Source organism: Mus caroli, chromosome 17 (assembly GCF_900094665.2).
Source record: "Mus caroli chromosome 17, CAROLI_EIJ_v1.1, whole genome shotgun sequence".
NCBI lineage: Eukaryota > Metazoa > Chordata > Mammalia > Rodentia > Muridae > Mus > Mus caroli.
Window position 1 is genome coordinate 21,678,973 of NC_034586.1, and position 22,094 is coordinate 21,701,066.

General features: G+C 53.8%; 2 protein-coding genes across 7 annotated transcripts in view; both read right to left on the bottom strand.

Annotated features, from left to right (window-relative positions):
• Positions 1-515: 515 nt before the first annotated feature.
• Wdr90 (WD repeat domain 90) lies at positions 516-17,509 on the bottom strand. 6 transcript variants are annotated; one of them, XM_021149713.2, is made up of 41 exons: positions 17,219-17,493; positions 16,941-17,117; positions 16,743-16,851; positions 16,404-16,574; positions 16,052-16,166; positions 15,891-15,958; positions 15,422-15,525; positions 15,134-15,352; positions 14,765-14,833; positions 13,379-13,489; positions 13,153-13,298; positions 13,015-13,072; positions 11,611-11,729; positions 11,360-11,521; positions 11,153-11,283; positions 10,970-11,086; positions 10,383-10,618; positions 9,872-10,011; positions 9,556-9,686; positions 8,682-8,812; positions 8,254-8,415; positions 8,012-8,140; positions 7,688-7,803; positions 7,574-7,614; positions 7,252-7,383; positions 6,600-6,791; positions 6,271-6,368; positions 5,761-5,863; positions 5,458-5,579; positions 5,150-5,309; positions 4,871-5,061; positions 4,424-4,592; positions 4,223-4,334; positions 3,696-3,867; positions 2,256-2,378; positions 1,981-2,155; positions 1,740-1,870; positions 1,512-1,655; positions 1,320-1,439; positions 1,116-1,200; positions 516-968 (listed from the first exon to the last, which is right to left on the bottom strand). In XM_021149713.2, the coding sequence occupies exons 1-41, from the start codon at positions 17,483-17,485 to the stop codon at positions 799-801; spliced, it is 5,628 nt and encodes a 1,875-aa protein (XP_021005372.1). In that variant the 5' UTR covers positions 17,486-17,493; the 3' UTR covers positions 516-798. The 6 variants fall into 6 exon arrangements, with proteins under 6 accessions (XP_021005372.1, XP_029326795.1, XP_029326792.1 ...); XM_029470935.1 differs by having other exon boundaries at positions 16,689-16,851; XM_029470932.1 differs by having other exon boundaries at positions 15,134-15,525; positions 17,476-17,509.
• A 2,380-nt stretch (positions 17,510-19,889) lies between these two features.
• Positions 19,890-22,094, bottom strand: part of Mcrip2 (MAPK regulated corepressor interacting protein 2) — a 5,010-nt gene continuing 2,805 nt past the window's right edge. The window contains exons 3-5 of the mRNA XM_021149013.2: positions 20,772-20,899; positions 20,443-20,544; positions 19,890-20,231 (exon numbers count right to left, since the gene is read on the bottom strand). Of these exons, the coding sequence (XP_021004672.1) occupies positions 20,161-20,231; positions 20,443-20,544; positions 20,772-20,899 (301 nt within the window). The 3' untranslated portion in view covers positions 19,890-20,160. The remainder of the gene's footprint in view (positions 20,232-20,442; positions 20,545-20,771; positions 20,900-22,094) is intronic.

The window sequence follows — 22,094 nt, forward strand, 5'->3', positions numbered from 1 at the left end:
CATCTCAGACCCAACGGGCTCCTCAGGTGGACAGGCCACTGGCAGGTAGAAAGGGTGAGCTCAGGCCAGAAGTGATGCAGAGACACAATTTATGGAACAATAAAACAATGTATCGCTGGGGCCTAGCAAACACATAAGTGGATGCTCACAGGCAGCTATTGGATGGATCACAGGGCCCCCAATGGAGGAGCTAGAGAAAGTACCCAAGGAGCTAAAGGGATCTGCAACCCTATAGGTGGAACAACAATATGAACTAACCAGTACCCCCGTACCCCGGAGCTCTTGACTCTAGCTGCATATGTATCAAAAGATGGCCTAGTCGGCCATCACTGGAAAGAGAGGCCCATTGGACTTGCAAACTTTATATGCCCCAGTACAGGGGAACGCCAGGGCCAAGAAAATGGGAGTGGGGGAGTGGGGGAGTGGGGGGGGGGGAGGGTATGGGGGACTTTTGGGATAGCATTGGAAATGTAAATGAGGAAAATACCTAATAAAAAGCAAAGCAAACAAACAAAAAAGTATCGCTATAATAAATGCCAGTGTTTATTTCCTTAAACTGTACAAAATAAAAACAATAAAACAACCTTCATGTGAAAAACAACCCAGTATGCCAAGTTCTGTGTAGGAGGGAGTGGTTCTGAGGGTTAAATCCACACTTCACAGACTCTAAATCACTGCCACACCCTCAGCCTCCTTAAATCTTTTCAGATTTCACCCAAATTCCAAACAATGCAGTTCTGAAGCCTGTCCCAGCCATCCTGGCTTGGCATACAGCAATCCACAGTCTGGCTTTTCTGCCTATGTTCCTAGCTCAGGGCCGGTGACTTCCCACACCAGGATCTCGTTGTAAGCAGCTGTGAAGAGCAGTCTGCCAGATGGAGTGAACCTACACAGGTGGACCGAGTCATCGTGGCCTTCCAAGTCCTGGGCAGTCCCTGACGCACAGTCTAGGAGCCTCATCATGCACTCTGTGGGTAGATGACAGGGCGCTCTGAGTACTGACACCAGGGGACCTTGCTGAGGGGAGCAGGGCCATGATGTCTACGCCCCCCCAAACCTGATATGGCTGAGGACTGTCAAAGCTGCCCTCTCTCTGTGTGTCGACCAGCACTCACCAGCAAAACCAACCACCATGAGCTGAGCTCCTGGGGACAGGCTCAAGGACATGGCAAAGAATGGCAGAGGTGTCTTCTGTATCACCTGTAGGAAAACAGTATGACACTGAGGTCTCCTGCCAGGGACAAAGCCCAAGCTCCATGGCCTTCTAACCCTATGACACAGCCCTGGATGTCCACCTACAGAGCAGTGATCACACAAACCTGCTTCTCGCGGAGACTGTAGAAGATGACCTCCTCATGTGCACCCAGGCCCACACACACCAGTACCGCTTTATCCCAAGGGCAGAAGGCAGCAAGAGAGGGGGGCAGGAGGCCTGGAGCCTGTGGAAAGCAGTATGTTGTGCTGGGTTGTGCAGACTCCAATCCCCACCCACATGACTGTGGAACTCTTACCTCTGAGACGGCAGGTGCAGGAAAGCTCAACCATTCCAGGAGTTCACAGCGGTCCCGGAGCCAGTCAGAGACCCAGATGCTGACACGTTGGTCCCCACTCGCAGCCAGCCACAGTTCTACACCCTCTACCCCCAGGTCTCCATACTGGGAGAAATGAGGGATGTGAGAATCTGCTGCCTGCCCACAGCACCCCAAACCCCTCGCCACCATCACCTGAGCTTGCCTTACTTCTTTGCTCGTGCTCTGGATAGCAGAAATTGGGGCACCCCGGTGGTCACTGAGCACACGGAAGGTCATTCCTGTGCAGGGGTGGCTTATAGCCACAAGTCCGTCCTTATCTCCAGATAGGATGGTCTGACCTGTGGCAGATGGAGACTATGATGCCATTGTGTGAGCCCAACCCACAACCTGGAAGTGTGGTGCAGGCTAGCTGAGATGGGCACGTGACTCTCTGGCCGCGTCTGCTCACCGTCGGTGGAGAAGGCGATGGCTGTCAGAGCAGTCCGGTGGGGGTGCATCTTGAGTTCCATTGCTGTACGAGAGATACTGAAGACTCGAAGTGTGCCATCACTGTAGCCGGCCGCTACCTGCTGCTGCTCTGGGAGTTCACAGGACGGGGGCGTCCACGCAAGGCAGAGGCAGCTCTAGTGTTGCATGGAGAAGGAGAAATCAACATGGCCCCAGGAAGGGGACAGAGGGAGCAGAGCACATGACCGACCCCCAACCCCAGATCTCCCAACTTACCTGGTTCAGCACCTGAAACTGGATCACCAGCTCCATGCTGGCCAAAGACCACACCCTCACGCTCCCATCCTCACCACAGGTGGCACAGTGAGACTCACTGGGGCTGAAGACCACCTCGTTTACCTGTGGGACCCCAGTAGAGTTAAGGGGATGCCCATCTGGGCCTTTCCCACTCAGATCTCCAAGCCAGGCTGCCCACACAGGAACAACTGTCTTCTGCCCAAGCCCACTTGACCCAACCACCTCCATGTGAGGTACATACTGCTACCTAGACTTAGGGATGAACCCATCGTAGGTGGGATGTGGAAAACCACGGGAAACACTGACAGAACCTAGAGTATATACTGTGACCTGGTGTCTCCAGCAGGCTACAGATTGAAAAAGAAAGCACGAGCCACTTGGATGTCCCCACTGCTCAGAGCTCAAGTGGCTTTGTGGCTTTTTATTCAGACTCTTGAATGTCTTGATGGAGAAAATATGTGCATCTCGTGGGCACCACTGAGAATCAGGATTTTTGGAGGCAGGTGGCACAGATGCCATGAACCAGTAAAATTCCGTGTAAACTGATGCATAATATCTCTTGGAGAAAATCCAAGGTTAGGGTTGCTCAGGGGTCCTGGGTCCCATTGCCATCCTAGGCTCACGAGGTTCATATCACAGCCTATGGGCCTGGAATGCCTGTCCATCCTTAGTGCTGGGAAGCAGTCAGGACTGCCAGCACAGCTAAGGGCTCAAGACCCAAACCTCTGTGGGTGGGAGGGCATACTGGCTATTTGAACAACAGGAAACTGGCCATAGGAAAGACAGAAGAACTGAGACACAGCCTGGATGAACCTAGAAATCTGATGGACAATGAAGGAAGCCCATACAAGGCCATAGGCAAGATCCATCACATGGCAATCAGGCATGAATAAATCCAGATAGTCCTATCAAATGACAGGCCTGCCTAGACCTGACCACATCTGAAATACCCAGGCCAGTTCCAACTGCGTATGAACAGATACATTCAGAACCTGGTGGGACCGCCAGGATTCCACACTAGGATCCTGACAATGTCAGCAGAGCCAGCCTATGGGAAAGGCTAAGCAGGTGATGTGGGTTCTTTAACAAGTTACAAAAAGAAAAGACTACAGCTGGGCGTGGTGGCGCACGCCTTTAATCCCAGCACTCGGGAGGCAGAGGCAGGCGGATTTCTGAGTTCGAGGCCAGCCTGGTCTACAAAGTGAGTGCCAGGACAGCCAGGGCTACACAGAGAAACCCTGTCTCGAAAAAACCAAAAAAAAGAAAAGACTACAGTCTTTTGAGTCTCCGAGTGTTACTCATGAGCTGAAGACACGATGACTGTGGTGGAAGAGATGGAGGCAGTAAATGGGCTTGCTGCCCTAGCCTACCCTACCTGGGCTGGCAATCCTGTCTTCCTTCACAGCCCAGTGAGCTCACCTTGGTCCTGTGGCCACTGATGAGGCGGGTGCTAGTGCCCTCTGTCCAGCTGATGTACCAGATGGTGCCAGCTGTGGTACCCACTACACCCATGTCCATGCCACTGTCAAAACTGGCACTCACAACAGCCCCATCCAGGGTCAGCTCACGCTCCATGAAAACAGAACTGGATCTAAGAGAACAGGGAAAGGAGTCCTGAGGCTGGAGACACAAGCCAGCGGAGTCTGCCAGGTGACAGGGAAACTGGCAGCTATCAGTCTGGTCCTGTGCTCTCATGGGTAAAGGAACCAACTCGCCAGGCCAGAGATTCTAAGCTTCTTTATCCTTGGTCTGCAGTGTGCAAGGCCCATGCTATCTATGCCTGAGTGCACCCATAAAGAGGAGCCCAACTAAGACAGATATGTAGGGTAGCCCTAGACTAAGAGCTGTGCTACACCACTGCTGGCTTGCAGGATCCATCAAGGACTTGAGACTTTATAGCCAAAACCCAGGGGGATGATGCAGGCCAGAGGCCTATGGCAGCTCACCTGGCACTGGAACCTTTGCGCCTTAGCTCTGGCACAACCCCCACAGCCCAAAGGCGCAGCCTTTTTGTGTTGCTCCCACTGATCAGTCTAGAGCCTGAACACAGCAGCACCCCTAGGAGACAAAGTGGGTATAAAATACCCATTTCCCACACTGTGACAGCCAGCTCAGCTGGAGGGTGATAGAGACTGTAGAACACTCACCGATCTCCCCATCGTCAGCCTCCCAGGCCAGGAAGCAGTGGCCAGTGCCAGTGTCCCAGACACAGACCTGGCCAGAGCTGGAGCCACAGTAGAGCAGAGGGCTGGCCCCATAGCAGAGTGAGGTCAACTCGGACGCCCCCAGTTCCTCAGGGACTGGCTCTCGGTGTACCTGACAGAGCACCAGTGTGGCTGTGGGTCAATGAGGTCCTCAGGCAACCGTTTCCCATTCTCTCAAGTTAGTTGCCCATGGAACACCTCGGGGCTGGAGAGATGGCTCAGAGGTTAAGAGCACTGGCTGCTTTTCCAGAGGACCCAGAATCATTTCCCAGCATCCACATGGCAGCTCACAACTGTGTAACTGTTCAAGGGGATTCAGCACCCTCATACAGAGGCACATGCAAGTGAGACACCAATGCTAAAATAACACCTCAGTCAGCAGCCTGGTACCTGGAAGCAGGTGTCTGCCCCATGATGCTGCAGGAGCCAGAAGGTGATGGCATTTGTGCCCACACAGATGAGCTCACTGGCATCCCATGGGTTAAAGGCCACACCATGCACAGGCTCCAGGAGGCGAGTGGATGACAGGAGTTCATAGGTTGCCATGCTCCACAGGGCAAGGTTCCTGTCAGCATAGTCCCCTAGGGACATATAACAGGGATGTCAGGCATAGTCTAGCCACCATGGCTCCTAGAAATCTGCCCTCTCTGCTTACCCAAGCCTACCTACCCAGCGTTACAAGGAACTCATCATCTGGTGAGAAAGCCAGAGCTTGCACAGCTGTGTCATGGTGGGAAAGGAGGTGTCGACAAAGGCCCTTGGGAACATCCCAAATTCGGATCTGGCAACGGGCAGTTGTGTTGCCGCAGCAGGAGGCAGAGGCCAAGATCTGCAGGCCGGAAGGTGGTCAGTAGAGACGCTCCCATGCCTGCCCTTGCTGAATGGTGGGTACTCGGGGACGTATCCTGCATGCTAAACTAGAACCACAGCCACCCTCTACTGTACACTGTGCCCCTGGACGTGGACAAGGGATGCACCTGGCCATCCTGGTTGAGTGCCAGAGTAGAGATCTCCTGAGAATGGCCAAGCCAGTGCCTCTGGGTGCCAGAATGCAGGTCCTCCACTACCACCAGGCGACCACAAGTGTAGGCAAAGAAACCTGTATGTAGGCAAGGGAAATGACAAGATCCCAGCACCGCCACTGCCGGCAGTAAAACCTCATGGGGCTTTGGCATAACAAGGGCATGTGCCAGTGCCCTACACTCTAGAAGCTTCAACTGACATCCAGTTCACTGTGGAGGACCTACCCTAGAGGATGAGACTGGACACTGCAGTCCTACCTGTGTCGGGCCTCCAGACCATGTTGGCCCGCCCATTCCCATTGTAGCCCACAACGGCCTTCAGGCGCAGCCGCTCCCTGCCAATGGGAGGGAAGGAGACACTCTGCAAGGAAGCAGACCCAGAAAGCTGGTGACCAGCATAGCTGTCCCCAGACTACACAAGTCAGCTGGTGACCAGCATAGCTGTCCCCAGACTATACAGGTCAGCGCTAAGAGATATACATAGTGGTCAGGTAAGGGACCTGGGGTATAAATCGGGAGGTGGGATCCATGGGAGCCAGGAACTAGGAACTTGATGCTCCTGGAGTACTGAGGGGCAGAGAAGGGCAGCAGCACCAGTGAGAGACAGAGGTGGTGGGTGGTATCAGCAGAACCAGAAAGCTGAGAATCTACACTACCAGATGGAGGCTGTGTGTGGGCAGGATGGAGTGGAAGCTCCCCAGGGGAAGACTGAGAGGGTCCACGATGAGAGAAGACAATGTTTAAACCCTAGCATGGTGTGCTGCCAACCTTAACCCGTGGTGAGGTCTTATATCGAGCTGTGAAGTGCTTGTAGGAATCTGGGCGGGTTGGGAGCCCAGCCTTCCCGCTCCGCAGGCTCCATTCACCTGACAGAAGAGACCATGGGACACTCAACTGCCTACTATCACCAGAGATTCCTCCCCAGACACAAAGCACCCCCAACCCTGCTAGGCTAAGAGCTGTGTACCACCCACCACAGGTATATCAGGACCCCCAGAGTCCTGGAGGTGACCTCAAGCCATCTTTCAGGAAAGATTACTACAAGCCCCCAAAGTGGCCCGACAGAGGTCTCGGTCTCTGCCCGCAGCCAGGCTTACTCATGTGGCTGTGGGGACTGGGACGCTCAGCTTGTGTCCAGGAGCTCCCTGCAGCCTCCCGAGGGGCATCCCCAGCTCCACTGGCTTCCCTGTCCACGAGCACATGTGGGGTTGGGGCCTGGCCTTGGAGGAGCGCCTCAGAAACATGGTTCTCCTCACAGAGTCCTTCCTCATCAGACGTGGAGAAGGTGCCTAGGGTTAGGACCAGCAAGAGAAAGAGCAAAGTCAGAGTCGGTAGTGCACACCTTTAATCCCAGCATTCAGGAAGCGGAGACAAGGAGATCTCTGGAGTTTGAGGCCAGCCTGGTCTGTATGGTGAGTTTCAGGACAGCCAGAGCTGTCTTGAAAGTGAGACAAATGTATACACATATCTAGTATCTGCTCCAGATACTGCTCCTGCTGCTCCTTGGAGCTCACTGACCGGACCATTACAGTGTGCAGTTATCCAACACAGCCAAACCCCAGCTGCCAGGTACGTGCTGTGGGCAGCAACTGGCTGTGGCTCCCACAGAGGAGAGCACAGATAGAGTGAGAGTCGGTCTTGAAAGAAAAAAGGAAGAAAGGGAACAACAGCTACCTGGCCGGACACCACTGAGAACCAGCACACCATGTGACCATGTACACCCAGACCTGCCGAGGACCCCACCCTCACCAGTACTGCCTTCAAGGAGCCTGTCATGGGTACTCAGTGGAGGCGGTAATGCCTGAAACGGTATGGGCACTTGCTGCCGAGGGAGTCCACTGGCCCCAGATGCCAGGTCATCCAGCTGCCCTGAACTAGAGCCTAGAGATAGAAAGACCATGTCAGGGCTGGGCGTGCCAGATATGTCTCTCAGGGAGGAGGTCTCATCAGGCAGGCACAGGAGAGGAGACGGTGCCACTTGCCCAACATGACCACCAACCAACCCAGTGTCAGCTCCACACCAACTAACACGGTCATGCCCTCCTCTCCCAGCTAAGCCTGAATCACTCACCGGCCTCATGCACTGGGGGTGCTTCATGATCACCTCCATCTCTGAGAACAAGAGAAGGTGTCAGGGGCCAGCCAGCAAAGGCCCATGCAGATATGATGAAGGACAGACACTTGCCTCTCCGGGGTAGCCAGGATGTCCCAGAGGAAGATGGCATCCCCCACACTGATGACCTGCAGCTGATCAGGTGTGAAGGCTACAGCGTGCACAGGCTCTGAGTGGCCAATGTATACCTAGGGGCAGTAAGCACCACATATAGGGACCCAGAGCATGCCTAGGATTCTGTGCTCCCAGTCTCTAGGTATCTCCAGGTAGCATTTGGCCTCAGTAAGCAGAGAGTTCTACACATCACCTTCCATCCTTCCAATCCCTGCCTTCCCTCACTTGCTCCTCCAGGGTCCCCTCAGCCACCCATGGAGAGCCACAGCACACAGCACATACCTGGCAGCTGGGGTTCGCCTGTGTTGAATAATCCCACACTGTAATGGTCCGGTCAGTGGCTGCCAGCAGCAAATGAGCATCCTCACTAAGAGCCAGGGAGCAGCAGGCTCTGGAGCGGACACTAGATAACTAGAATAAAGCATTCTCAAGATGCCCCTTTGTGGTAGAGCAGCTGGCACTGGGGCAAGGCTGCAGGAACAGGGAAGGGTCGGCAGCCCACTGCCGGTAGTGCCCTGACTCACCTCCCGGAGCGTGTGTCCTGACACAGCATCCAGTACCACAACCTTGTTAGAGGATGTGGACACCAGCAAATGGCCTGAGTTCCCGGGGCTGAAGCAGATAGCCACAGCCCAGTCCAGGTGGTTGCTGGCCAGGTTGAGGGTGCTGACATCAACACGGAGTAGCTAGGGGGCAAGTGACCACTAGCCTCCAATCCAGGGTTAGTGGGCACCACCCAGGGCCAGGGAAGTGGCTTCAGGAGCCCCCACCTGGGTGCCCAGAAATAAGCCCCACTTAGGAAGCTGAGCTTCTAGAAAGCATGGCAAGGCCAAGACCTTCAGTATCGGGGATAGGCCCTGGACTGCTCCTGAGCAACTGTAGCCTCTTGCCTATTCCTGTATACTTTATACCTAGACAGGCAGAGCCCTGGCCTAGGGGGCCCCACACTCACCTCATCCAAGGAGGCCGACTCCACAATTGTCACCATGCACTTGGAGGGGCCCACAAAGGCCAGCCGGCAGCTGTCTCCACTGACTGCCAGAATATTGGGGTTGGGGCGACCATCCTGACAGACCATGTTGGCTGTAGTAGCATAGGGCAGGGGGTCAGTGGGTGTGGTGGGAGACTCTTAACCCCATCTCCCATGCAGCATACACTGGCCCTCTATAGTTTGCACGGAGCTCATACTTCAGGTCTCTCAGGCTGTCTCACATGACCACTTGGCAGGCTAAGTCAAGGAGAAGCACTGGAGGCACAGATGCCATCTGAATGGATCTCTCACAGATGCTTTCCCAGTGCCCAGGCTGCCCATCTTCTGAAGCAGAAGAGGCACAGACCCTTATTGACCCTTGGCTTGTAAGGAGGGCTCAGAGACCCCTCCTTGGTGGGAGGCACATGACAAAACACAGACCCTGAGCATGGAGGTAATGGCCGTGCCCTAATTAGACCAGAGACACCTAGAAAGAAAGTACCTCTATCAGATTGGCCATGTGAGCAAAATTATGGGAGCATTTTCTTGATTAATGAATGACTGATGTAGGTGGTCCTGCCCATTTGGCAGTGCCACTTCTGGGCCGGTGGTCCTGGGCTGTGTTAGGGAAGCAGGCAGAGCCAGCCATGGGGATCAAGTCAGTAAACGGTACCCCTCCAAGGCCTCTGCTTCAGTTCCTACCTTCAAGTTCCTGCCCTGACTTCCCTGGATGGACTGGAAACTGAAAGATGAAATAAACTCTCTCTTCCCCAGCTTGCTTTATCAGAGCATAGAAAGCTAACCAAGACAGAGCTCCCCAGTGCTTGGAACCAGCGTGAGTGGCTAGGAGCCTGACCTGCCACACGTAGGACGCAGCATTGAGAGACAGCACAGCTGTACTGGACCAGCGAGCCCTGAGAGCAGGAGCTGAACAGAAATCTGCCGTCAAGGGTGATGACCAGGCTGGTGATGGCCCCTCGGTGACGCCTGCAGCACACATGGGACACTCGCTGACCTTGGCCCTGGGAGCCAAGATGAGGTTTATGGTGGCACTGGCTTTCCTGCAAAGGGTCCTCCCCACATGGGATCCCACAGAGCTCCTGAGCTTCCATATTCACTGGTGGTGTCTGTGTAGCCCTGCCCCTCACCCGTCCCCGCCCCGAGACACTCACGTGTGTTCTACCAGGACTCCAGCGTTCTCCAAGCTGAAGGAACGCACTGCCCCACTGCTGAAGCCACAGAAGAAGTTTGGCAGTGTGGGGTGGAAAGCAACAGCACAAGGGGTGTCCTCAGAGGACGAGAAGTCATACAGCTGGAGGAAAGAGACCACCATGAAGGGTGGGTAGGGGCCAAGAAAACTCAAGGGGCTGGGCATGGTGGCGCACGCCTTTAATCCCAGCACTTGGGAGGCAGAGGCAGGCAGATTTCTGAGTTCAAGGCCAGCCTGGTCTACAAAGTGAGTTCCAGGACAGCCAGGGCTATACAGAGAAACCCTGTCTCAAGAAACCAAAAAAAAAAAAAAAAAAAAAAAAAACCCTCAAGGGACAATTGTGCCCCACGTGATTTTAACACTAAGTTCCAGAGACTGGGCTGGAAGGACCCAATTCCCTGTGGATCCCTTGCCCTCAGCCTCTGGGTGTGGTGTCTGGATCTATCCCCTGCTTGCCTTTTGCCACTCCCTACCTGCTGTAGGGTAGCCAGGTCCCAGATACGGACAGTGTGGTCAAGGGACACAGTGGCCATCTGTCCCCGGTTCTGTTCTGTAGAAAGCGCCAACACTGGGGCCATGTGGGAGCGTGCCAACACAGTATACTCCCGGGAGGGGACATCCAGGAAGCCCAGGTGGCCTGAAGTGGTGGTGGACAGCACACGCAGGCCATCGGGACTGAAGGAGACAGAACTGACAGGGCCGTCGTGTTCTGTGGGAAGGGTAGGTCGACAGCCGCTGGGGCTCCAGGAAAGCTCACACCACACTATGTGGGTACTGAAGTACCCAAGACACAGACCCCTTGCTCCTCTGCTGCCAAGGCTCCAAAGCTCTGAGAGTATCATGCCCACCAGCCACTGCCCCCAAAGCCACAGTGAAAGCGGCCTGCAGAGAGCAGCACTGGTACTGTGAGGCAGCCAGGTTCAGGGTAGCTCCCTCACCCCATAGCTCACTGTCCAGCCTGAGACGAGTACTCCCAAAACCAGAGCCAGAGGATCCCAACCTTCCCTGGGCCAGCTCTCCCCACACCCACACTAGGGTAGACAGATTTATGCAATCTCACCAGCCTCTAGGAGCACGGAGGAAAAGTCCAGGGGCCAGAGTCGCAAGTAGCCATCCTCGGAGCCCACAGCACATGTGGCAGTAGAGACACTGAGGCTACTGATAGCAATGCCGGACCCTGGAAAGGGTAGCCATCAGTACCTCAATGTGATGTCACTTCCCCGAGGAATGGGTCCCCACCTACCCACGCTAAAGTTCTGCTTCTCGGCGAGGGGAGCACCAGGGGACCGTGCAGGCAGCAAGCGGCGGACGTGCTGCACAGACATGCGCTGGTGGTCAATCTCCAGGATGTGACCACTATGGCTGCACACAAAGCTGCAGAGGGAGGGTGGAGTGAGGGAGGCACTCAAGGTAAAGGGAGGGCTGGGTAAGAACAAAGGTGGGGACTCACAGCGTGCCGGCCGAGGGGGCACAGTGGCCATCCTGTGCCTGTGCAAAAGCAAGGTCAGTGAGCTCCAGTGAACAGTACTCCCCCAGGTCCACAGCGCAGGACCGAAGGACACCACCCCGCAGCCGCCAGAGCCTCACGCTGCCCCGACCACATGATGCCATCCTGTAGGAATGGAAGAGTAAGCAACGTGGAGCAGAGAGGGGCTGGAGGCCCAAATCCTGTCCTGGTACCACAGAGCCTGGCCACGTCACCTGGTTTCATCAAAAAAGGCCACCTGGAAGGCCCGAATATCGAAGTCAGTGTGCACTTTTGCAAGAACCACGACCTCACCGCCAAGGCCCGTCTGCTCTGTACCCCAGGCCACCACCACCTGCAACCAAAGTAGATTGAACTCTCAGGGCAGACACCAAGCCCCGCGAGAGCTCTGCCTAGCCCTGCCCTGTAAGGACTAGCTGAGCCCTCAGCCCCTCAACAGGTAGGGAGGGACTTTTCCCTGACACAGAGACCAACCAGCCCCTGAGCATCAGGTCTGCAGAGTGCAGCTGTAGCTGTCTATAGAGATAAGCAAAACCTGACTGAGACTGGGGCGTAGATCAGTGGCAGGCAACTGGCTAACATAAGGCCCTAAATTGGATTCCCAACATTCTGGGAAGAACGAACATAGCTCACACTGAAACAATGGGTCAGTTCAGGGCAGCTAAATGCTTACAACTCTGAGAACCCTGACCATTTAAATACAGATTCAGTGTATGTAGCCCTGGCTGGCCTGGAGCTTGATATGTAGACCAGACTGGCCTAGCGAATGGCCCTGTTTCCTGGGGGGAAAAAAAACGAAGCAAAGCCAATCAAAACAAAGGAATGTGCCATCACATCTAGGTCATCTTGATATTCATTCTCTCTCTCTCTCGCCCCTCCCCAGATTTATTTATTTTATGTATATGAGTACACTGCAGCCATCAGACACACCAGAAAAGGGTATCAGATCCCATTACAGATGGTTGTGAGCCACCTTGTGGTTGCTGGGAATTGAACTCAGAACCTCTGGAAGAGCAGACAGTGCTCTTAACCATGCAGTCATCTCTCCAGCCCTCATTTTAAAGCAAGATAGACATACTATTTTTTTTTTTTTTAAATGGAAGTCTTTTTTTTTTTTTTTAAATCTTTTAGATTTATTTATTATATGTAAGTACACTGTAGCTGTCTTCAGACACTCCAGAAGAGGGAGTCAGATCTCATTACGGATGGTTGTGAGCCACCATGTGGTTGCTGGGATTTGAACTCCAGACCTTTGGAAGAGCAGTCGGGTGCTCTTACCTGCTGAGCCATCTCACCAGCCCCCGACATACTATTTTAATAAGCAGAAATAAACAAAGACAAGAGTTTTAGAAAACAAAAGCTGGGCCAGGGAGTGATGGCACACATTTTTAGTCCCAGCAATCAGGAAGCAGAGGTAGGCAGATCTGAGTTGAAGGCCAGCCTGGTCTTCAGAGTGAGTTCCAGGATAGCCAAGGTTATATAGAGAACCCTGTCTCAAAAAAACCAACAAAACCAAACAAATAATCAAACAGCAAACAAATAAACAAACAAAAAAGCAAGCAAAGGCTGGCTGGAGCGCACCACCCAAGCAACAGGTACCAGGCTCATTGACACATTACCGTCCTCCCGTGTCTGTCCTTGCCCACACCGCAGAGGAGTGCCCCACTGCCAGAGAAGCTGTAGGTGTGAAAGATGAGGTCAGCATCTGATGAGGCATCTCCCACTGCCCCTGCTGCCCTGATCCAAGGCTACTGCACCTGAGGGAGCAGATGGTGTGCAGTGGGCTTCTGAAGAGAGACAGGCAACCCCCAGTCTGGAAGTCCCAGAGACGCACCATGCTGGGAGGCTGCACCTGAGCTGAGGCTAGCAGTGTATCACTGCCATTGAGCGCCAGGGCAGAGACCTGGAGATGTAGAATAAGGAAGGGAATGTAATATGGCCTGCAGGTTCACCTCTCCCTCTCTAGGCCCAGCAGGCATGTACCTTGTCGGTGTGGCCAAGGAAAAATCTCTGCTGTCCAGTGTCAATCTGCAGGACAATTATGACTGCATGGCAGGGGTAAACAACAGCCACACCATCTTTGGTCCACAGGGCCTAGCATAGGAGGGCCAGGACCAAAGTCACCCACAGAAACCCAGCCAGGACCCTCTTGGTTGCTTAGAAGGGGAGTCTGACACACACATGTATGCACACAGCACACACAAGAGGCATTTGGCCACCCAAAGACACATCTCTCTCACACACACACACACACACACACATATACACATATACAAACACATATAGGCATATGTGCAGAAATCAACTAAAGCCTCTTCACCATAAAAAACTGGTGATCTTGCAGCAAAAGATCAAAGACTCAGAGAACACGCCCAGAAGGGCCTAGAGAGTACCCAGAAAGAAGAGAAACACCACTCCTTTCTAACTGAGGTCTTTCCGAGAGGCCCACTGCATATACTGGAGCTGACTTCCCACATCATACCCACTTCCAATACATCTGGTCTGGATCAGAGAGACCCACACTCATAGACATAACCGGGGCTGGAAAGACGGCTCAGCGGAAAAGGCAGTCTAGTACTCTTGGAGAAGACTCACGTTCTGCCCCAAGCTCCCCCACGGTGGCTCACAGCTGCCTGTGAGTCCTGCTCAAAGCATCTGATGCCCTTTCTGATCTCTGTGGGCTTCTGCACACAGGCAGTAAGGATACACATACACATAAAATAAACAAATCTTTATGGGACTGGAAAGATGGCTCAGCAGTATAAAGAACTTGGTTCCTTTTACAAAGGGCCCCAGGTTCAGTGTGTAGCTTTGGCTGTCCTGGAACTCTGTAGACCAGGCTGGCCTCAAACACACAGTTATCTGCCTGCCTCTGCCTCCGAATGTTAGGATCAAAGTGCTGCCACTGCCTGGCTACATAAAAAAAAAATTTTAAAGATGTATTTATTATATGTAAGTTTACTGTAGCTGTCTTCAGATACCCCAGAAGAGGGCATCAGATCTCATTACAGATGGTTGTGAACCACCATGTGGTTGCTGGGATTTGAACTCAGGACCACTGGAAGAACAGTCAGTACTCCCAACTGCTGAGACACCTCTCCAGCCCCATAAAAGAATTTAAAAAATTTTTACACACACACACATCCGTATCTCAGAGCTCTTGGGTCTTTGGGAGCCCTTTAGCCCAGCAGACCTTACCAAGTGAACAGAAGGCACCCATGACTTAAAGACTCACATTAGCCCTCAGGAATAAGAGGTAGGCAGGGCAGGGTTTCTTGAGGAAAGAAAGTGCCCACGACAGAACTAGAAACCTTTCCTTCCCTAAAACTCACTCATCCCATCCAATCAAAACTGGCCTGGGAACCTCACCCATTGGGTGCTGTGACCCCCAAAGCCGATGACGCCCTTGAGCCTCAGGACTGGGTCTGGGAGGAAAAGCTGAAATAGGAAAATGCAAAATGAGACTGGAGGAAGTCACTCTATCCCCTGCGAATGCCCCACCTGTGCTGCCTCTCAAATAAAAGGGGGGGGGGGGAGGTACAAGGAACTCCTGCTAGAAGCAGTCTTCTGGCTGCAGTGGTAAAGTCTTTAGAAACCCCAGGTCCTGTCCTTTGACAGAGTTGGCAACAGGAACAAACCCATCTCTAGAGGCCCATCCGCTCTGAACGCATCTCAGGAGGCTCCGGTTAGCCAGCCTGTCATCTCACTAATGCCCAATGCCTTCAGATGGGCACTCACCTTACAGGAACCAATGTCCTCAAGGGCCATGGGCACGCCAGATGATCTGTCAGCAAAAACGTGTCTCTCACCAGACACCGTGTGTGCATCGGGAACCTCATGGTGAACTGAAGGACGTTGGCTCTGGATGCTGGAGGCACTTACACTGGAGACTTCTCCATACCTGTAGTTCCGGCTGACCTCTGGAAGGCGACTGGATGCTGAAAGGACCTGGCATGGCTGTAATGGAACATGTGCCATCAGCACCCTAGGGGCACCGGTCCCCAGCCCTTTCCCAGGCACACTCACCAATGCAGAGCTACATGCCTGGGCCACAGGGGACTTACTGCTCAGCAAAGGTTTGCCCAAGACCACTGGATGAGGCAGGTGCCGTGACATACGACCTAGGAAGACTACAACGGAGCAAAGAGCCAGGGCAGAGCAGCAAGAGGACCCGTGAGGATGTCAGCCAAAGTGCAGGGAAGAACAGGAGGCTCCCCTCGCCATTCTACAGATGCTATACCATAAATGCTGCCACCATTCTATCCTAAACTCTGGCAGAGTCTCTCCAACACGAAAGCGTGGAGACCAGATGCCACTTGCATGGACCTTACGATTCTAGGACCTCAGAGGGCCACCAGCTCCGCCCTTCTCTGGGCCTACTTCCAGGCTGCCCCAGGCACATACCACCTGTAGTCTCCATGCTACCGATCCTCATTCAGGATGCCCCAATACTGTTCCCACCAAGCCCTGTGCACCCTGTCGAACCACAGCCCACCTGCTTCTGGGGGGGAACAGCTCTTCTCAACCTGCTCATCAGGCACCTTGGAAGAGTCACTTGGAAACCTTGTGGGTGGCAAACACAGGTAGAAGCAAAATCAGTATCTGGGGACTAAAGGCCACCTGGCCCCTCACCACCTGAGGTCCAGAGCTCCTCACCGAATGTGGATGTAATTGTCATGCCAGCTCTCCCCTTTTGGCACCGGGAAAGCCATTTCTCGAGGCATAGGGTTAACAGACAACTTTGCACGCCGGGCCTCAGTGACAGTGACAGCTACAATGAGCAGGACTGTTCTAGATCGAGGGACATTTGTCCTATCCCTTCCCACCCCAGGCAACATGCATTACGAAGTATCTGCCATTCCACCAACCAACCCACCCAATGCTCTTCCTGGAGCTGGGAGGCCTGGTGCATGGCTCTCCTCTGAAATTGGTAAGTGGTTCTTATCTGCCAGCTAGCGGGAGGGTTCTAGCCTTCTGATTGGGATGGGGTATGAAGTGTGGGCCTCACCAGGGTCAAAGCACAGGTCACTGGTGTAGAGGTTTCTGACTAGCAGGCTGGCACACAGCCTGATGCTCTTGAGATGGCTATAGTGCCTGCTGAGGTAGAGCATCAGGATGTCACACAGGTCCAGCTGTAGGCAGGTCCAGCGGGCACGAGGAAGAGCTACACCTGCCAGGTCTGCAGGACAGGTGTGAGGTCAGCACCTACCATTTTGTTGCAACCCTCTCAGCCCCATCATCCCCTAGCTGTCCTCAGGGCCACACAGAAGCACATGCCCAGTTGGGCCTGTACCATCCCGTTCTAGGCCTTCATTCAAGCCGTCCCTCTTGGACCAAATATCACCACCTCTCCTGGGTGTCTTAGTCTCGAAGACAAAGGGGAACTGAAGCCACGTTGCGGAGGACTTGAACTCCTTAAAGAGGTTGGAGAAAGACACACGGATGACCTGGCCGTCCTATGAGGCAGAGCGAGGCCATTAAAAGGAGATTATGGCATGGTGGGAAAGCAGCAACAAACACCCAGCCCTCCTTCCAAGCTGGGCACCTCGGTGGACACGTCCAGGTGGATGACAAAGTGCTTGGTAGGCACAGGCCGGAAAAGCACATACAGGTACCGCCCAGTCAGCCCCAGAGACTGGGTGCTAGTTCTGGGGAGCTGGATGTAGTTGCTGGCAGATACAGACCCACGGATGCGATACACAGCGCTCTTCAGGACCTTGTCCTAGAAAGAGAGGGGTGCTGCAAACAGGCGCAAAGCCGGAGGACAGTCACAGTGCCCACTGGGAGATTTCTCAGGAGCAGGAAGGACCCCGCGGCCAGTACCGTCACCACAGCCACATCTCCCTCTTTGCTGGACCGTTTCCACTCATCCACCCTGAAATGTCTGAATACATTGAGGAAAGGGTGCTGCCAGGCTGCAGAAGGGACGCCGCGATCTGGGGCAGCGCGGCGCGACCCTCCACCTCCGCCCGCGGGACGGGCTTCTGCACGAGGTCCAGTCACTGACGCAGCGGGGACCTCGGACCCGGGACTCCCGGGACGCGAGCCCTGACGACAGCGCGTCTCGCGCGCGCCACTACCTCCGGCCATGGCGCTACAGCTCGCGCTTCCCGCCTCAGCTGACGCTATCTTACGTAAAACACATAGCACGGCGCCTAGCAACAGCCGCCTGGCAACGCGCGTCACTTCCGTCGCCGCTGCAGCAACGCACAAAACTCCCGCGGCTGCGTGGCTCCTGGGCACCTAGCAAGCCCCTAGGTCTTGCGTGGGCTCGCCCTGCCCACTTCCTCCGCTGTTTCCTCCTGCTTGGGGCTCTGCGGCCTCGCCCAGCCGGGGCCTCAGCACTGTGCAGGGAACTGTGCTAAGTAGGCGTGGTCGCCGACCCTCTCTGAGGCCTCCAGTTTTGTTTTTTTTCTGTTTTTTTTTTTTTGTTTTTTAAAGATTTATTTATTGATTATATGTAAGTACACTGTAGCTGTTTTCAGACACTCCAGAAGAGGGAGTCAGATCTCGTTAGGGATGGTTGTGAGCCACCATGTGGTTGCTGGGATTTGAACTCCAGACCTTCGGAAGAGCAGTCGGGTGCTCTTACCCACTGAGCCATCTCACCAGCCCTCCAGTTTTGTTTTGAGAGCTGAACCTTTTTTTCTGTATGTGAGCCAGAAAGGTCATGCTGAGACCTGTCCACATCCACGGTCCACCCAGGCTGGGCCTCATCTCTGCTTTATAACTGTGTGGAGGTATCTGATCAGCATCCAGGGTACTCTGGGTCTCCCTGCTTCAGGAGAGTAAGGTCCCAGTGCCCACTGGGGTGCAGCTTTCAGATAACCCCATCACCACAGGTTCAACATATACCCAAAGACCCTTGAGACATTTTCCCAGTATTCTACAGCAGACCTCCAGCTTGAAAGAGAAGGTCCTGCAGTCTAGGGCTAGGATTCTATTCCAGCTAAGTCCTGGTAGAGAATGGACTCTGCCTCCCAGACATGCTCTGTCTCCTCCTAAGGGTTAATCCTGTTAACTAATGCACTGGGTTCCTTGCTCAACTTATTTTTTTTTTTCCCTTTTAGACCGAATCTGTGTAATTCTGGCTGTCCTAGAACTTGCTATGTAGACCAGGATAGCTTTGAACTCACAGCTCCAGCCTCTGTAGTTCAGGGATTAAAGGCCTGGACCAGCCATTCCCTTCAGAGGCCCTTCTGCAAGGTGGCTGACCTTATCTCTAAGAGCAAAGCTTTTGTTCTTCCTTCTCTTCCTTCCCCCACAGTAGTTTAGAACATTTATAGTTGCCTGCCCTGAGGTTTTCTCTTTAAAGGCTAATAAATTTCCAAACTTCTATTTCAGTCTGGTTTTGTCCTTGAGCTTGTTTGTGGCCATTCTCTTTCTTGTCTTTTTCTGTCTTTTTGAGACAGAATATCTCTGTGTAGTCCTGGCTTTCCCAGAACTCACTATGTGGGACCAGGCTGGCCTTGAACTCAGAGATCCTCCTGTCTGGCCGTTTAAAATCCGTATATTAATGAAACTTAAGAACCCCAAGAGGGGGACCTTGATTTCTCCGGCATCACCAAGATTTCTTCCTTTTAATTCTTTAATCGGCAGAGAAAACAAACTCTTTCCTATATCTCACTCCAGTAGCACCTGGGTCTTGGGTCTGACTTTGGCCATTGTCAACTGTCAAGAAAAAGAGTTAATGGATTCAGATGAGACAGCTTGAAACTACATATTTCCAAAATGAGCTGGTCAAGGACCTCATCACCCTGGTTATCGCAGCACGGTGGGGCATGCCTTTCATCCCAACACTCTGTGAGTTCCAGGCCAGCCAGCCACTTGTCTCAAAAATAAAAACAGAAAGAGCTGGACAAAGCTTAACTTCTTCTAGTCCAAGAGTAAAGAGGTTGTGACTAGGAGGGGATACTGCAAGCCAGTCTATAATCCCAGCTCCTGGGGAGGCAGGAGGATCAAAAGTTCCAGGCTAGTGGCACATGTCTTTATTCCAGCACTTAGGAGGCAGAGGAAGGCAGGTCTCTGTGGACTCAAGGCCAGACTAATCTACATAGCAAACTGCAGGTAAACCAGGATTACACACTGAGATGCTGTTTCAAAAGAAGAGGAGGGCTGGGCATGGTGGCGCATGCCTTTAATCCCAGCACTCGGGAGGCAGAGGCAGGCAGATTTCTGAGTTCGAAGCCAGCCTGGTCTACAGAGTGAGTTCCAGGACAGCCAGGGCTATACAGAGAAACCCTGTCTTGAAAAACAAAAAAACAAACAAACAAAAAAAAAAACAAAGAAGAAGAGGAAGAAGTAGTAGTAAACAGAAGGCAGAGGATATAGGTCAGTAGGTCAGTAGAACAGATACCTAGCCTGTGTGAGACCCTCAGTTCAATTCCGAGTATCACAACGTGTTAGGGGAGGCTAGAGGCTGAGACTGAGAACTAGTAGACTCGTGGCCCCAACACACACCCCCCACCATTCACCAATCACCAACACCCGAAAGGGCAGTTTCTCAACTTTATTAGCCTGAACTCCTCGCTGCCAGCCCCAGGGGCTGGTCCCTGGGCACAGTGGGCAGGACTGAGGTTAGACAGGTTTGGCCCCTGGCTCTGGCAGCTTGGGACAGCCAAGCCAAGGGAACAACAGGTGCAAAAGTCCAAATGTTGGCACTTCAGGTGTGGCCGGTACCCAGCCAGGCCACAAGGTGGATCGGGGCACCATGGTCCTCTTCTGGCAAAGGGTCCACTATGGCAATATTCCTTCCCGGACAGCTGCTAGGAACAGTTGGTGATTTTAGCCAGGAACTGCTGTGCCCACCACTCATCGAGGTCAATAGGTACAAAGTCTGTGGGTAGAATAAATGTTGGGCAGTGATGCTGCTTTTCAAGCTGGCTGGCACCTCTGCCCTCTAGCTGATCACACCCCCTCATCTGGACTCTAAGCACAGCACTCAATGGAAAACAGGAGACTCTGACCCAACATCTCCTTCCCCAACTACCTGAGGCTACCTGGTGTACAGGGTTCTTTAGGGATTTGGGGCATAGGGGAAGGCTTACTCTGTAGCCGGGGATCAGGAGTGCTCTCCACATACTGCACAGGCCGTGGGCCACTCTCATCGGCAGGGCCGCCATCCAGTTGTCGCTCTACCTGCTGCCAGGCTATGGGGGAAGGGACAGTTAGAATGAACCGGGCCCCTGGTGTCCCTCCCGCCCCGGCGCCTGGGGGCCACCTTGCACTCCAGCCCAGCTCAAGGAATGGACATGACCAGGCAGAGAGCCAAGGAAAAGTCTAGCCCGTGACCTGCTAGGAGTCAGGGTATAGTGGGGAAGGACAAGGCTGAGCCAGGGCCACACTACTGGAATTCTGTGGCCTGGTCCCTTACTACCTTCGGACACAAATCGGACGTTCTCCTCGTGGGCCACTGTGTAGGTCTCTTGGGTCCCCTCGAGGGATGGGGAGGTGGTGAGGGGTCGCCGGCCGTTTACTCGATTGAACACAAGCCTTGGTCCGGGACTGTGGGAGGGTAGGAGACCAGATACAGTTGGCACCAGCCATGTCCAGGAGCTACTTACTATGCAGGGTTCAAGAGCGGCCCTGGTATATACCCACTGCACCTGCACAGGCCCAGGCCCAAACTAGAGCCTTCCTTAACCAGAGCAGCTGCCCTTAGCTGCGTCAGGACAAGGCCTCTCTGCTTTCAGACCCTGAGCTGACTGCAGCTCAGCTCCGTAGCTCTGGGCCCAGGGAAGGTGAGTGATTACAAGTCAGAAAGAGTCCAGCTCTGTATCCAGACCTTCAGCAGGGGTCCCAGAGACCACTCCTCTGCACTCCCAATCCCCACCAGGCGGGCTTCCAGCAGTCTGGGTCAGACCTCAACATGATCAGAACCTTTTGCCATCTCCACCCATCAAGCATAGCCCCCTTCTTCTAGAGATGTCCTCAATGACACCCCCCACTGTTGAAAACAGACCAAACAAGGATGGATCGACATTTACTCGTCCCTGTCCCCAGCTGCCCCCAGACCCCAGGGAGAAGAACACAAAATGCTGGGCTGTCTCCATGAGAAAAAACATGACCTTAAGCCTGACCCACTCCTCAAGGCAAGAGAAAAGGGGCTACTTGAATGAGATGCCCCCCCCACCCCATAGCCCTGTGCTGTACTCTATATCAAGGGATGTAGGCCCAGGGGTGAGGCCAAGCAGGCCCAGGGCAGTGCAGTGCAGGGCAGTACAGGGCAGGAATGTGCCATCTCTGTTGACTGGTGGCAACTAACCAAGCCCTGTGCTCATGAAGCCTGGGGTGGGGCCACGGAGGGAATGGGGCCGCACCTACAGTAGGAGGTGGGAGTCCTGGGCTGCACCTGCCACTCCGCCAGGCACTCGCGGTCCCGGCAGGCCTGCTCGCCTTCCTGGGCTCAGGTGCCCCACGCCGCTCTGGGTTCCTCCTCAGGTGAGAGGGGCACTAAAATAAAGAGGAGGGTCTTGAGGGGTACAGGGTCCTGCCAGCCCCAGGGCTGGCCGGGTCTGGTGGCTACAGAAAATCTTAGATGTGCCAGTGGGGACCAGAGGAGGCAAGACTCCTCCCAAACCCATGGATACCTGTGTATTTGGTGAACTAGAGGGCATAAAGGCATTTTTTATTTATTTATTTATTTTTGTTTTTTTCTAGACAGGGTTTCTCTGTGTAGTCCTGGCTGTCCTGGAACTCA

What these genes read in the sequence shown, in the direction of transcription:
- Wdr90 (XM_029470930.1), bottom strand. Translation starts at nt 17,485, where the DNA reads ATGGCCGGAGGTAGTGGCGCGCGCGAGACGCGCTGTCGTCAGGGCTCG. An exon ending in GAGATGTGGCTGTGGTGACG is followed by an intron (nt 17,118 to 17,218) that starts GTACTGGCCGCG and finishes CTCTCTTTCTAG; the next exon opens with GACAAGGTCCTGAAGAGCGC. An exon ending in TGACCTGTGCTTTGACCCTG is followed by an intron (nt 16,167 to 16,403) that starts GTGAGGCCCACA and finishes TGCTCATTGTAG; the next exon opens with CTGTCACTGTCACTGAGGCC.